Source organism: Ailuropoda melanoleuca, chromosome 9 (genome assembly GCF_002007445.2).
Source record: "Ailuropoda melanoleuca isolate Jingjing chromosome 9, ASM200744v2, whole genome shotgun sequence".
In the NCBI taxonomy this organism is placed as follows: domain Eukaryota; kingdom Metazoa; phylum Chordata; class Mammalia; order Carnivora; family Ursidae; genus Ailuropoda; species Ailuropoda melanoleuca.
Genome location: NC_048226.1, coordinates 94,688,093 through 94,703,559, shown reverse-complemented (window position 1 = coordinate 94,703,559; position 15,467 = coordinate 94,688,093). Strand labels below are relative to the sequence as shown.

General features: G+C 50.1%; 1 protein-coding gene across 1 annotated transcript in view; it reads left to right on the top strand.

Annotated features, from left to right (window-relative positions):
• Positions 1-15,467, top strand: part of KCNQ3 (potassium voltage-gated channel subfamily Q member 3) — a 309,775-nt gene that overhangs the window by 259,846 nt on the left and 34,462 nt on the right. Inside the window, exons 7-9 of the mRNA XM_034668629.1 lie at positions 3,326-3,421; positions 4,712-4,806; positions 11,029-11,055. Of these exons, the coding sequence (XP_034524520.1) occupies positions 3,326-3,421; positions 4,712-4,806; positions 11,029-11,055 (218 nt within the window). The remainder of the gene's footprint in view (positions 1-3,325; positions 3,422-4,711; positions 4,807-11,028; positions 11,056-15,467) is intronic.

The following is a 15,467-nucleotide window of genomic DNA, read 5'->3' as shown; positions in this document are numbered from 1 at the left end:
AACAACCAACACATGAACAAACGAAAAGCCGAAACAGACCTATAAAGACAGAGAACAAGCTGATGCTTGCCAGAGGGAAGGGGCTGGAGGACAAAAGGGGTAAAGGGGAGTAGGAGATGCAGGTTTCCAGTCGTGGCATGAGTAAGTCATGGGAATAAAAGACACAGCATAAGGAATATGGTCCATGCTATGGTACCAGCCTGTATGGGGACGGATGGTGCCTGCACTTGTGGCGAGCACAGCACAATGTATAAACTTGTTGAATAGTTGTGTTGTCCCCCTGAAACTAATGCAACATCGTATGCCAACTATTTTCCGATTTAAAAAAAGAAAAAGGAAGGAGGCAAGGCTCAGAGAAGGTGTGTGACTTGCCCACAGTGACAGAGCTGGTAAACCAGCTGGAAAACCAGAGCTCTGTCCCCAGCCTCCAACCACGGACTTCCCAGTGACCACTTCCCTTGTCCACGGCTTGCTCTCACAGGAACTCATCACCGCCTGGTACATTGGGTTCCTGACGCTCATCCTGTCTTCATTTCTCGTCTACCTGGTTGAGAAAGATGTGCCAGAGGTTGACGCACAAGGAGAAGAGATGAAGGAGGAATTTGAGACCTACGCAGATGCCCTTTGGTGGGGCCTGGTGAGTCACCATCGTGAAGGCCCCCCAGGGGGACTGACGCTTAGAGAGAGGCGGAGGGCGTGGCATGGGAGGACGCGGGTGGACAGCGGCATGCAGGCACAGGCCAGAGCTCCCTGTGCGGGGAATGAGCGTGGAATGGGCGTTTCCTTAGTGCTGCAAGAGGTCAGGGCTGAAACAGTCTGGGCCTGTGACCTCTGGGGCCCTTGCTCCACTAGCTGTAGGCTGTTATCAGCTAGGCCATGCGTGTCCAGACGGACATAGCGGCAGAGTCACACAGGCGCACTCATACCTTCAGACACACCTGGAGGCCCACGGCTCATACCCACGGGACATGTGGTACTAAAGCTAGCATTTTGTTTTTAAGAGAGAGAGTGAGCAGAGAGGGGCAGAGGGAGAAGGAGAGAGAGAATCCTTAAGCGGACTACCTGATGAGCACGGAGCCCAATGCAAGGCTTGATCTCATGTCCCTGAGATCATGGCCTGAGCTGATATCAAGAGTAGGATGCTTAATCGACTGAGTCACCCAGGCGCCCCAAAGCTAGCGTTTTTTGAAGGCTTCCTTTGCTCCAGAGCATTGCTCTAAACACCTTACATTTATTAACATAGCTTAAATTCAAACAACTCCTATGATTAGCCCCTTTTTTTAAGACAGGGAAACTGAAGCATGAAGTGGTTAAGTAAGTAATTAATCCAGGAAAGATCTCTGAGCCACTTAGTGGGTGACCTGGGATTTGAACTCAGGCAGCTGGGCTCCAGAGGCCGCACACTGGACCGCTCTGCTGTCCTGTCCTGCACAGTCACGTGTGCACAGTAACCTACACTTGTAAACACCCCCAGGACTATACAACATGCATCAGCGCACACACGGGCACAGATGTGAGACGTGCACACGTAGGCACACAGTACATATCAGTGCACTTGTCTGCATGCGCACACTGGGAAACATGGCAAGACACAAAATCACATGTATGTAAATATGCCAAGAATGCACATGCATGTGTTTGCAATGATTGAAGAATTTGTCGGCTGATCCACTCTAAGTAGGAAATCCTTAACTTAGAAACAGGCGTGGTCACAAGGCGCCTGTAGAATTACGTGGCACCAGGTACCTTTTCTTCCATGGAAAACACATCCCCAAGCAGTAAGAAAGGCTTACAGGTGGAGCTCGGCCCATGCGTCCCTGACCTCCTTTGCCCTGCAAAGGCCCACGTCTGACCTCTTCTCTCTCCAGATCACACTGGCCACCATCGGCTACGGAGACAAGACGCCCAAAACATGGGAAGGCCGCCTGATTGCGGCCACCTTCTCCTTAATCGGTGTCTCCTTTTTCGCCCTTCCAGCAGTAAGTTCTCCAGCGGTCTCCCTAGTGTGACAGGCAGGACCCCTCCCTTCCCCCTGGCCCCAGCTGCACCTTCCAGGCTGTTCCACAGGCTAGGCTGCTCTGAGTCCCAGTCTCAAGGCTGCCTTCTTTAAGCTGACTTAGTCACCCCCCTCCTCCGGGCATAGTTCTATAAAGGCATTCTGACCCGCACTGCATCCCCCTCACCCCCTCAGACTGTGAGCTCCCTGGGGGCTGGGGGTATGTCTCCACCCACGTCTCCCCAGCACCTTGCATATGGGGGGTCCTTCGTCTACAGGAGCTCCCTTCCCTTGTCCTACCATTTTGTTTACTGGCTTAGGTTAAAAAAAAAAATAAATATATATATATAAGTGACTACTTGACCCATGATAGAATATCCTCGCCAAAGCCCAGTCCCTGTAAGTATAATACTCAACAACAGTCATAGAAAGAAAGCTCTTGTTGGACTTACCGTGTGCTGGACTCGTGCCAAACGCTTTACCTACATCGTCTCATTTAATCTCATTTAATGCCAACATGGTGAGTTTGGTGAGTTTTTATCACCATCGTCCAGACGAGAAAAACGAGGCTCAGTTAGGTCAGTCAGGTTTCCACGATCACAGGGCTATTGGGTTGTGGCCTCGGGGTCTTAATCACGAAGCTGGAAAGGACCTTCTTATGGAGCAAGTCCATGTCCACCCCCTTCATCTCCCAGACCTGGCCTTGGTGATCTTCTTCCACATTCCCTATTTTGTCTGTTTTTCCTAAGCTTCCTGACCTTGGGCTTGTGACCTTTGTGAATCTCAGTTTCCTCTTCTGGAACAGGTCGGGGGCTGTGGGGGTGCTACATGGTCTCGAAGCTCTCTCCCAACTTGAAAAGGGAGTGCTTCCACCCAGGTAATCCACATGCAAGTCTGACCTGGAAATCAAAACAGGTCACAGTTCTGGGAGATTCCAGTAAAAGTCTTAAGTGACCATTTAAGCAGCTAAAATATTTTTTACATTCCATTAACATTTACTGGGCATCTGCCCTGTGTCATGCTTCTTGCCAAACGGCTCCGACACATGGCTTCACTTTTTGCTTAAGGAAATTATGAGGAAGGTACTGTGAGCCCCAGTTCCCTGTGGAGGAAGTTGAGGTGCAGTAGATAAGAGGCTTGCCCGGGCTCTCCCCTCTGAAAAGTGGCAGAGTCAGGAGCTGAAACCAGGCCTTCCTGACATCAAGGCTCCACGTAACCCAGCAACCTACTCCCTGGAAGAGAAGAAAGAAGCCTTTGTGGCCCTGGGAGTGGGGGTGGGGCACCCAGAGAGGCCAGAGGGACTGACCCGGGCCTGACTTCTCCCTCTAGGGCATCCTGGGGTCAGGACTGGCACTCAAGGTACAGGAACAGCACCGGCAGAAGCACTTTGAGAAAAGAAGGAAGCCGGCCGCTGAACTCATTCAGGTCTGTCTGCCTGGGGAGGAACGGGATCGGGACTGAGCTCCCGCACGTTTCTATCTGTGTGTGCTTGTATAGGGGTGGGCATGCCTGGGGCTGGGGATGGGACCCGGAACCATGCTTGCTTATAGATGGCTATGGATGTTCCCGTGGTGATCTTTTGACCTGTCTTCGTGGCGTGAACATGACCATCCCAACACTCTCCCATCTAGATTCTAAGCCAAGCGAGAAAGGGTCACAAGACTCCAATAGGAACCAAGCAAGCCATTGGCTGTTTTACTATCACTGTTGGAATGGAGAATTTGACTTGAGCCTGAGTCCACACTAGGCTTCTCCCCTTCCACTTCCCACCCTGTCCTGACCTGGGGACCCATGAGGAGGAGCCAGGCTAGAGTCCAGGTGCTTAGCCAGTTGGCTACAAGGAGACGTGGCCCCTCATATCTGCCGAGGATGGAGAACCCATAAGCCAAGAGAGGAGGAGACACCTTACATGTGCTCACTATTGGACAGTTGGCCCATTTGTCCTTCTCAATAGACCATGTCGTACCAGTAGGTGTTGGATGCCCGGCAGCTCCATCATTCCCGCACCATGGGCTGGAGGACGGGGAGGACAGTGCGAGCTGGGGAGGAAGGCAGAAGTGCTCTTGCTCGTGGTTTTGTGGGTTGTTGAGAGCACAGAGAAGAGGAGGGTGGGGTACCCTGACTACAGCTGCGTGGGACGCAGTGTGTACGTGACCGCCCACCGTGAACTTGCATCCGGTGTACTGAAGGTCCCTGCAGGTCTGTGGGTCTGACACTGGATGGTGCACAATGTTATCCTACCTAATGCAGTGCCATGGCCAGTGCACGTCTCCACGGGTCTGCTCCTGTATCCCCCAAGCCCCTGACCGTCACAGTACTCCTGAAGGTCTAGTACATTAGAATCGAAACTTCGTCTCCATGGCCGTGTCTTGCACCCAAACTGGCACCTGTTGAAGAAATCTCAGAGAAATGTGTGGCAAGAATAACCCCTGTTCCTTCTGCGGATTCTATACCGAACCCCTCTCCTTCCACTGCATTTCTCTGCACCCCCCTCCCAGCAGGGCCAGTTAGGGCTCCAAGAGGATGGGTCAAGGAAGGATTTCTTCCGAAAGGAGCTACAAAAGCCAGGAAACCTGGCTTCCCTGCATATCACCTCAGTACATATACTTAAACTCTTAGGAGTGGGGGGCTTCGGAAACGTTTTCATGCTGTGGGATTCTGTGTGAGCGTGGCAGTGCTCTCTGGTGACCCCAGCCCCTCGTTTCTCCCCCTCAGGCTGCCTGGCGGTATTATGCTACCAACCCCAACAGGATTGATCTTGTGGCGACTTGGAGGTTCTATGAATCAGTCGTCTCTTTTCCGTTCTTCAGGCAAGTGGCGACCTGTCTCCGTGCTCCGGGGGCGACTGGCCATCCCTCCTGTGGGTCTGTATTTGTGCCTGTGGTTTTATAGTTTCTTAGAGAATGGGCCGTGGTTCCCAGTGTATGCCCCCTAGTAGAATCATCTGGGAGCTTAAATAATTCCAATGCGTAGGCCACACCCAGGCTAGATGAGAACCGCCGAGAGTGGGGTCCAGGCACCTGGATCGTCGTCAGCTCCCCAGGTGACCCCACCAGGGGTTGCCATCTAGACCGTGTGGAGTGACTGACAAGGGAATGTCCGACCACTGTTTGAGCAGGGCTGGTGTCTGAGGAAGTAGGGAGCCAGCGCAGTGGACCTCGTGAGCCGTTCTGGATGCTTACCACCACCCCCCGGCCGTGGTCTGTACGCACAGACTCTTCTGGCTACTGGGAACAGACAGGCAGGAGAAGCAGCGGGAGGAATCCTCCAGTGACCCAGAGATGCTGTTTTGTGTTCTCAGAGGTGGGAGGTTAAATTAAAGGCCTCAGGGGCATCTGGATGGTGCAGTCGGTTAAGCGTCTGACTCTTGATTTTGGCTCAGGTCATGAAGGATCTCAGGGTCCTGAGATGGCGCCCCAGGTCAGGTCTGTGCTCAGCGGGGAGTCTGCTTGTCCCTCTGCCCCTCCCCCAGCTTGTGCTCTCTCCCTCTCTCAAACAAATAGAAAAAATCTAAATAAATAGTTTAATTAATTAATTAATTGTCTCAGAAAAAAATAGAAATCTCTGCCCATGGCCAGCACCTGTGAAAAGGAAGAGGGAAGTTAATAGTCACTGGATATCCAACACATCCAAGAGATCCAAGTTCAGGCTTTGTTCACTCCTCACAGGCACCCTTTTAAGAGAGGCCAGAGGCTCTCAAAGGCTCGGGTGCATTAAAATCAGCAGACGGCTATGGAAATGCGGGCTGTGCACCTGCCTTCGGCCATTTCAGCATAAAGCATCTTGGACAGACGCCCCAGGGCTAGTCTGACAGAGTGGCTCATGTCTGCTCCTGGAGCCAGGCTGCAGAGGTTGGGGCACCAGGCTCCTCTCCCAGCGGGACAAGCTGGGGTTCAGAATCTTCGGACATTTTGGCCGATGCCAGCCATATCAAGAGGCCCCCAAAGCCCGTGGCCTTTTCCCTACTTGGGCTACTAAAACAGACCAAGCCTCACCCCTCTCCAGGTTTTTGTTTGCTTTCAGATTTTATTGATTTATTTGAGAGAGAGAGTGAGCAAGAGAGACAGAGCACAGGAGCAGGGGCAGAGGGAGAGGGAGAAGCAGCCTCCCCGCTGAGCAAAGAGCCTGACATGGGACTTGATCCCAGGATCCCAAGATCACGACCTGAGCCGAAGGCAGACCCTTAACCGACTGAGCCACCCAGGCGCCCCCTCTATAGGTTTTAGATACTACAATCCTGAGACGGGACTAACAGTGCGTGGATGGAATGTGGAACCGTCATACTTCCTGGGTTGGGAGGAAGAGTAGAGGGACACCAGCCTCACCCCTGGAGCTGGGCCCGGCTCTAAAGTGTGTATCTGCCATACCCATTTGATTTCATGGGCCATACTATGACCCAACACTAGCCGAGTGGCCCCTCCATCCCCAGCTCACTCTCCTACTCACCTGTCACGGGACCTACATCCAGTCCCTTCACCCCTATCACCAGATTGTGGCACAGATTTAAGGAGATTCCAGAGATCTGGGTTCCACTGGCTCATTTCCCTGCCTAAAACCCTCCAATGGGTGATCAAGATAATGAAAATAAAATCCACAGCCTGACCATGAGCGACAGAGCCCGACAGCAAAGAGAAACCATTTGAGCCCGAGTATGACATGATCAGATCCGTGTTTCAGGAAAATGACAGGAAGGGTATGGAGGTAGATGGGACAGGCTCAAGATTCTGGGCAAGGAGATCAGCTAGCAAAGCCTGCAGCATTCAGGCTGAGAGCAAGCCACGGCTTAGAGCAAGGTAGGAGCTCGAGAAGGGCGGGGCAGGGAGGAACTAAGCAGAGGGAGGATGTCAGGGAGTTAACGACTGGCAGAGGACTTAGGGAGAGAGGAGAATCAAGGCTTCCCTAAAAGAATGATGGAGTTTGGGTTTATGGACTGGGTCTCCTCATCCGCAGTTAGAGTCACTGGCTCAGAAGAGGGTCCCTGTGGTTCCTTCGATTCTAAAGTTCTGTTTTGCCATCATCATTTCCATTTAGGAATGACATCAGTCTTCTTTTGGGTTGCAAGAGTCTTCGAAGGGGCAGGGGGCCTCCCTTGAAAAGGACAGAGTGACCTTGGACTTGGAGGCAAGAACAGGTGCAACCACTCTGAGTGCAGAACCAAGATGATTTCTGTTTGCTGTGCAGCCCAAGGTCTTGGCAAGAGGCCCATTCTTTTGGGGTGATTTATTATAAATAAGGCATTGTCCTGGCTGTCAGAGACTTGGAGGAATACATTGTACTGCAGACAGCTGCTGTGATATGGGAATGGCTTTTAAACTGAGAGAGAACATTCATCTCTTTCTCTTTCTTTCTTTCTTTCTTTCTTTCTTTCTTTCTTTCTTCAAGGACAAAAGTATAAAGTCACTAGAGAGGTTCACTTAGCAACCATTCTGAAACAAGGTAGTCCCTTGGGAAAAGAATGTCCCTGAATTTCAACCCACTCTCTATGTTTCATGGTAAAGCTGTCCTCACCTGCCTCCTACAGGTTTTTTGTCTTTTGTTTATACTTTTCTAAAAAAAAATAACTTTATTATGCTTCATTTACTCTAAAAAGTACTTTTGAAAGTGAACAATTCAGTGGTTTTTTAGTATATTCGCAAAGTTGGGCCTTGATCACCACTGTCTAATTCCAGAACATTTTATTTCCCCAGAAAGAAACCCTGTCCCCATTAGGAGTTATCCTTTCCCCCAGTCCCTGCAAACTCTAATCTATTTTCTGTCTCAATTTTATCTATTCTGGACTTTTCGTATAAAAATGAAATCTTATAGTATGTGGTCATTTAGGTATGGTTTCTTTCATTTAGCATGTTTAAGGCTAGCGGTGATGGATGATGGTGATGGATACTTTTTATTTTTCTTATGTTACTACTTAAAATTATAAACTCATTGTTTCTGAATTCTAAAGAAATTCAGAGAGCTGTCAGTCCAAACCCAACTTAGTAAGAGAAGGAACTGAGGCGTCCAGGGGTTCAGGAACTTGCTCAAGGCCACACAGCATGTTGGACATGGTTGAGACCCAGCCCAGATCCTCTGATTTCTTGACCAGTGGAGACTGTGTACACTTAGGACAAATAGGCAGTGGGAGCCTGAGAAGGCACAGGGAGAGCCTCAGGGGTTGGTAGATTGTACATTCTTACGTGCAAGCACATATGAGGGCAGGCATTTAAGACCACCTGTTGCTTTCCACCAACAGGGAATGTGCCTACCACTTGGTTCCCTAAATGTGGTAGAATGATCTAAGGCACATGTGTGCTGTCTGGTATGATGCCACTAGCCAGATGTGGCTTTGGAGCCTCTGGCTGTTACTAGTGCCACTGAGGAATTACATTTTAGATTTTATTGCATTTTAACTTAGTCATGTGTAACTTGGACAAGCACTAGGTACTAGAACTGAAATGGAGGCAAGACTTCGGCCAAGAAGTAGAAGTTAGTTACCCAAGAAGACCCGGTTCGTTGTGTGTATAAGCAGGACTTTTGCCTTTTATGACCAGCATCAGGAGTATTGGAGGGCTCAGCGATGGAGACGGGGACGTATGTAGCAATCCTTCCCCATGGCCAAGTCACATGGATCTGCTTTCATAGATGCTGTCTCGTTTCTTCTTTAGAATGCCCTGGAAGAGAAGAAGGAGGGGTAACTCCATTTTCATAACCCAAATATTACCGGTGAAGAGTCAGAGCATCAGTGAAACTAATTAGCTCGCCTAATGTCACCCCTCTAGTAAGTGATGGAACAAAGATGAGAACCCAGGTCTTATGCCAAAGCCCACTGTAACGCTGGGAAGAAAAGGTTTTTTAGGGAGAAAATTGGGTAAAATTAAGAGGAGACAAGGGTTACTGGGATAATCATACCCATTTCTGAAGATTCTTGTCATGAAGGTCAAATTGATAGAATGTGTGGAAGCACCTGTCACAGTACCTGGTCCAGAGCAGGTGTTCTCCCTGCTGGATGGTTGAATCTCGGCTGGGAGGCAGTCCTGGTGTTAGAGCAGGAAAGAAAGACGCTAAGCACCCGAATGTAGTCTGGGAAACCACTGTTCGTGATAACAGGGCTGAAACCCTCTGTCTAGAATGTAGTTACAAATCTTTTATGAACCTCTCTTATGGGCCAGGCACTGTGTTTGGCACTGGGGACATAACAGTGAACAGAAAGCGGTCAACTCTGCTGATCCTGTGACAAGGGTGACCGAGACGTGGACAGGGAAGTGCCCCCTGGATGTTTGTCTCTCGGAGTTTGTTGGAACTTTGTCTGGAGCAGCCTCAGTGGAGCAGTGGGCATAGAAGCCAGCTTGCAAGGACCAAAGAGTGATGTGGAAATGAGCACGTGGGGACAGCAAGTGCAGGTGCCAGCTGGAGCGGACTGTGGGGTCAGGGATCTTGCCTTGACCAAAAGGGTCTAGTGGGGAGGGATCAATGGGGATGCAGTGGGGAGGGGAGAGACTGGAGAAGAGAGCAGTGCAGAGGGAAGGGTTCTGAAGCATGAGTGGAGGAGCGCGTCAGGGGCGTACACCCTGCGTCCATGTGTGCAGAAGGGAAGCAGAATGGGCAGGGCCAAGTGCTTGAGGTTACCGACTCGGTGGCGGAACACGGAGCAGATCTCTCTCGGTGAGAAGTGAGTCAAGCTCAGAGCCTGGGAGGGAAGGGAGAGGTGGGGAGTGTGGTGATAGAGAAGGCATGTAATCCTTGTCTTGGAGAGTGAGAAAAGAAATAGGTGGGGGGGCTCTATCTCTTTAACACTGCTCCCCATGGTGCCCCTGTGCAGGTCCTGCCCTCGCCCAACCCTCACCTTTTCCCTCTCCTCTCAGTGCTTTCCCTACCCAGAGTCAGACACCCAGAGAATTCTAGAAAGGCAGAGTGTTTTCTGTGCACATGCTACAGGTAGAGAGATGAGCCCAGAGGATGTGTGACCCCTCCAAGGCCACCTGGGATTAGAGATGGAGCTGACCCATGAGCTGGAACCGCCCCCCCCAGCTGGTCCCTCTGCTTCTCTACCATGATGCCTCGCACCCCATTTCTCCTACCCCCAAATCCCAGGGACAGGCCACTCGTTCAGCATTTACTGTGCATTTCCCATGTGCCAGGGTATAGGATGCTCAGATTTCAGAGCCGAAAACAACAGAGGCCCTGCTCCACGCAGCTCAGAGACCACCATATGATTGTACAACTGTGTGATCAGAATCCAGTCGCACGTGTGAAGAGATTAGCTGAGCCTAGACCCTGGGGATTTGCATAACAAACTCCAGGAGGGGCCCCTCCAGCTGCATCTTAAAGGAAGAGCAACACCGTTCCGGGCAGAACCTGGGCAAAGGCTCAGTGTCTGGAATGTGTGCGTACCGCTTGTGATTAGGAGGGTGGCCCTGGAGCCAGATCACCTGGGTTCGAATCCTGACTCTCCTACTTCCTAACTGTGAAACCTTGAGCAACATTCTTAACCTCTCTGTGCCTCCGTTTTGTCCTCAGGAAAATGGAAACAATAATACTCCTTCCCTCATAGAGTTGTTACGAGGATTAAGTGAGTTAATCCATCAAAAGAACCGAAAATAGTATCTGCCTAATAATTATTGCTCAATAAATATTAGCGAAGATGGGGATGATGTCAACTATGATAACGTGGTGGTGACAGAGTGACAGGGGGTGTGGCACTAAGTGATGACATTTCTGATTTCCTGATCTGTCCCCGCTACTAAACAAATCCCTTGAGCCCCTCACGAGGCCCGGGCCAGAGCAGGTGCTCGGCAGCCATTCTGTGGGTGAGTAAATGAACGAATGGCTGGGAAGAACCCTGAGAACTTAGAGCCAAGCCTTTGCAGTGGGGCCTGGGGTCTGGCTGGAGAAAGTCGGCTCATTCACTGGTTCCCCTGCGGACTCACCATCCCCCCCTAGAGCTCCACCGCGCCTTCATTTCATCAAGAGATGTTTTGGGGCCCATTGTGGGGAGAGGCAAAGCTGTTCATGCAATTTATACTTTCTCTATGGTTTTCTTTCTCATCCCCTCTTAGGAAAGACCAGCTGGAGGCAGCAGCCAGGTATGTGTCTGATCATGAATTCCCTTCTTCCCACCACCATGTCGGGACAGAGGGGCCAGTTCTGTAGGGCTTAGGGACCCTGGGCGGCAAGCTGGTCATGAGCTCGAGTTTGGGGCTCACTGCTGTTGCTGACCGCCGTATTCCTCTGCCATTTTCATGTGAATTTACACAAGGACAACTCAGTTGTGATCATAGCTACAGCCACTGGGTAAGCAGGCTGGGGTTCTGTGCCTGGAGTCCTTACATATGTTGTCTCACTTGGTCCTCAAAGCCACAGTGTAAGACCGTCCCTACTACCCCCATTTGTGGATTGAGATTGAGGCTCCGAGTGTCTGAGTTATCCCCCTTGCGTCACATAGCTACCAAGTGACAAGACCAATATTCCAACTCCGGCCTGAATATGAAGACCACGTTATTTCCATTATGTATTGCTTCCTTTGCTTCTCGGGTTCACAGATGACTGCTCAAAAAGTGAATCGAGGTGATCATTCATGATCCCCCGTAAACCCCAGCTCACCCCAGGGTGCTGCAGAGGCAGGGGGGCTTCTGGCTTTTGAGCACTTCTGTGTCCCTCCCTCTCTCTCCCTCTCAAGAAGATGTCACCGTATCAGGGAGACTACGGCCCCTACTCGAGATTATAAAGAAAAACCATCTCTCACCAACATCAGTTTATTTATATATTTATAATTATAAACCTAGATGTAATTTAATCTTTTATGTTGAGAAATGCCTTGTGAGATCTTGCAATCTGTCTCCTGGACACTAGGCTCAACGGCTGTCCTTCTAGAGCTGACAGAATTCAGGTGGAGGGGTTGGCACATTATAGGGCCACATTGTAGGGGAACCACTTGAGGACAGTGGCCTTTGGGAGGCTGGGTCAAATCCTCTTGAATGGGGTCCATGATGCCCCATCCCATCTGTAATCCTTCTTGGAAGAAACAGTTGCAGACACACCAGTTAACCCACAGGCAGAAGCAAAGTTCAGACGTTCTGCCTCCTCCGTGTGTGTCTTCAGATGGATGGAGCGTTTCTTGCCTGAACCCAGTTTGGACTGTAGGGGCGGCGTTTGGGGCTAGCAAAGAGGGAGGCCAAGTGACTGACAATGACAACATCAGGGGACATGTGTCATCAAAGAACCTGCAGCAGCTCACAGAGGCAGAGCGGGAAGACTCCTCAGATAGCCTCCCCCAGAGACACCTGTCGAAACCAACGTGCCGTTCATAGAAGAGGGCAGGCTCACCCCAAACCCAGAGCCCGTGAGCCCAGGGTTACACAGTCTAAGTCTCTAAGACTCGCAGAGGGGTACGTTGTTCTCTCCTTCTCTCGTGACCCACAGGCTCTTCAAACATGCAGGTGATGACACTGTAATCTCATCTACCCGAGAGCCTTTTCTGTGCAGACATGAACAAAATTCAGCCCAGCCGGAATGTACGTGCAAAATACCACGTGTGCATGGGATCGTGCACTCCCGGCTTAACTGGAGCCTGGGGAGAGGCATTCTGAGGCTTTGCTACCTCCAGTTTCCAGAAAGGGGCTGTCCAGAATGTCAGCAAGTTCCTCATAGCCCCTCTCAAGAACTCTCTGCTCTGCCAGGGGTGCAGAGGGAAAGCACGTTTCATGATTTCTCAGGGTTAGAGTTGCCAGCCATTTGCTGGCTCATCCTTCCCCAGGAGGAAGACCAAGGTCAGTTACATAAGCCATATGGCCTCCCTCGTTCAGGCTCTGGTGCGGTATTTTGGGTTTGTACAGCAAACAGGTTGGCTGATGGATTAGCAGGTGAGATACCAGGTGTCATTTTAGCGGCAAAGCCAGGAGGCGGGGCGTGAGACCTGGAGAACATTCTGGGGGAACCATCGACAGGCGTCATCAGTTCCTTTAGCCAGGAGGGCAGGGAGCAAGGCTAGAGAACGATGAGCAGCGTACACGGGCGTTAGATGAACCCTTGCAGATGGGCGTTTTCCACCTTTGTATTAACTTCTTCAACAGGCTGCCAGCTAACTGGTGTTTCGGTCTTACTTGCTAGTTTTCTAAATAGCCAGAATCAGATTGGAGTTCATCTCACTGACCCCTCCAAGCGTAGGCAGTCCACACCTCTGTTCATGTGTCGGACTGAGGAAAATGGTCTATTCTTTGTGACTTGACATATCTCGGTTCTCCAATGGGGTAAGAAAAAGAAATTTTGTCAGCTTATTGGCAAGAGCTCAAGCCCATCGTTGCTGTTAAGGCTGTTGCTTGGCCTCACGCACCCCGAAGGGTCAATAGAGAGATGAGCTGCTTTAGTCCCAAGCACAGGGCTGTGTTGATGCTTTGGGGAGCTTAGGCCCCGCTGACTTCCTACGGTGGCTGGGAGGTGGGCTTTTATCATCTTCTGTTTCTCCGGATCTGTGGTTCTGAGGCTAATCAGAAGGAACAGAACCAGCTTCTCTTGTGCACTTGCTAGGACCTGAGTGCTTTTCCTAGGTCGTCTTAATTAATTCTTCTAAAAGCAGAGGCAGCTGGCACACACCCCCTCATCCGTTCTTACCCCTCATGGTGCCCTGGGGTAGGACTCAGCACTTCCCTGTAAAGCCTTTGTTCTGTGTATAGTCAAAACTTTAAATTCTCTCTTCCTCTCTAGACAGTGAGCTAACACTGGGCCTGAAGTATAGGGTGTACCCCCCAAATAGTTGCTAACTTAACAAAGGAGGTTCTCTACCATCAGTTGACTTGTGTGAAATTGAGCTCAAGCATTTAGTTAACTTACACCTTCACCAAGGACAGAAGTTGCCAAGGTGGGGATTTCAAGTTCAAGGTCTGCCTGACTGGACCAGATCATATCAGGCTGAGTCCCCCTGCAGCACGGGTGATTACCATGCCCTCCTTGTCCCCAGGGGTAGAGAGTAAGCTCGGTTAGTCTGAAGACCCATGAACTTGGCTCTTGTTCTCTCTCAGCCAGGAACTCTCAGATCACATCTTCATACAGCTCATGCCTTCACTTCGTTCGGAACTCTGCCTAAGGTCACCTCCGGAGAGAGACCCTCTTTGACCCTCTGCCTGCACTCCATCAGTCTCTGTGCCCTTGATCCTACTTCATTTTCATTGTTAGCATTGATGATTATCTAACACGTTATGTATTTGTTTCTTGTTGCCTTCCGTACTAGGTAGAATGCCTCCGAGGGGCTGTTTTGTCCACTGTGTTATGTCCAGCACCTAAAACAGTGCGTTGGAACACAGCCTGACATTTGGTTAGCTTTCAGTAGATAGTAACTTACTAACAAAGTGGGTGGGCATGTGGATGGATGGATGGATGGATGGATGGATGGATGGATGGTTGGATGGATGGATGGAGGGACAAACTCTCATTCTACAAGTGTCATAAACCCAACTTAAACTACCTTGGACTAAGAGAGATGTAATGGCTCACATAGCCACCCATCAGGGTGAGATCCCTGGGAAACAAGGAATGGGATTCTTCTGGGATTTCTCTTTTCCTCTTTTGTCTCTACTCTCCTTCCTGATTTCATTCTCTCACTGACTTTCTGCATACACATGAAGGTGTGGAGGCAAGCAGCCCCATGATTACGTATTTTTCCCTCCTTCTCTATCTGTCCTTCACCCAACACCAGTTTGGGAAACCCCAGGGAAGCACTTAGATGGGCCCAATTTGGGTCACGTACTCATGCCTTGGACAATGTGTATGGCTCAGAGAGTAAGAGGCCACGACCAGCCACACTCTAGGTCCTGTGTCCACCTGTTAGAGTGAGTGGTGTGCATTCAAGATGCCGTGAGGCCCCCATTAGAATCACTTGGTTGAAGTTGGAGGGATCAGTTCCCCAGTCGAATAGGGTCCTTTCCCCCCAGAGAACAGGGGATGGAAACAAAGTAGACAAAATGACAGCTGCCCATGACAGGCATAAATCCCAGCTGAAATTTTTCAAATGCCTAAAAATAATGTTGCATTAAAGAACATCAACACTAAACCATACGGAGGCTCATTTAATCCATAGATTATACCAGAAAAGACTGATAGTTTATGGTAGGGACATCATTTTAAACCTCATTCGCCACTCTTCGGTAGACGTGCAGCAGGGCCGATAATTAGAGGCATTTGTTTGAGAGGAAATAGTGTTTTTGTGCATTTTCAAAACAGGTAACTGTGTTGACAGTAACGGCTTGCTTGAGCCGTATTGTTTACTTTGTACTTTCAAACAATTCCATCTTAACGGCAGCATCCGGGACTCTTCTGTTCTGTATCTGTCTTGGGAGAGGAGATATTCATCCCAGGCTTCTTCTTTATCTCCGATCTCGTTGCTACGTCCTCCCCTTCACAGAGCACTCCCCTTTAGTGGGAGATCATTCTCTGGGTCAAAGAATTTGTGTATAATAACAATAATTTATAAAGAATACTTCCTGTTTGCCAGGTATAATTCTAA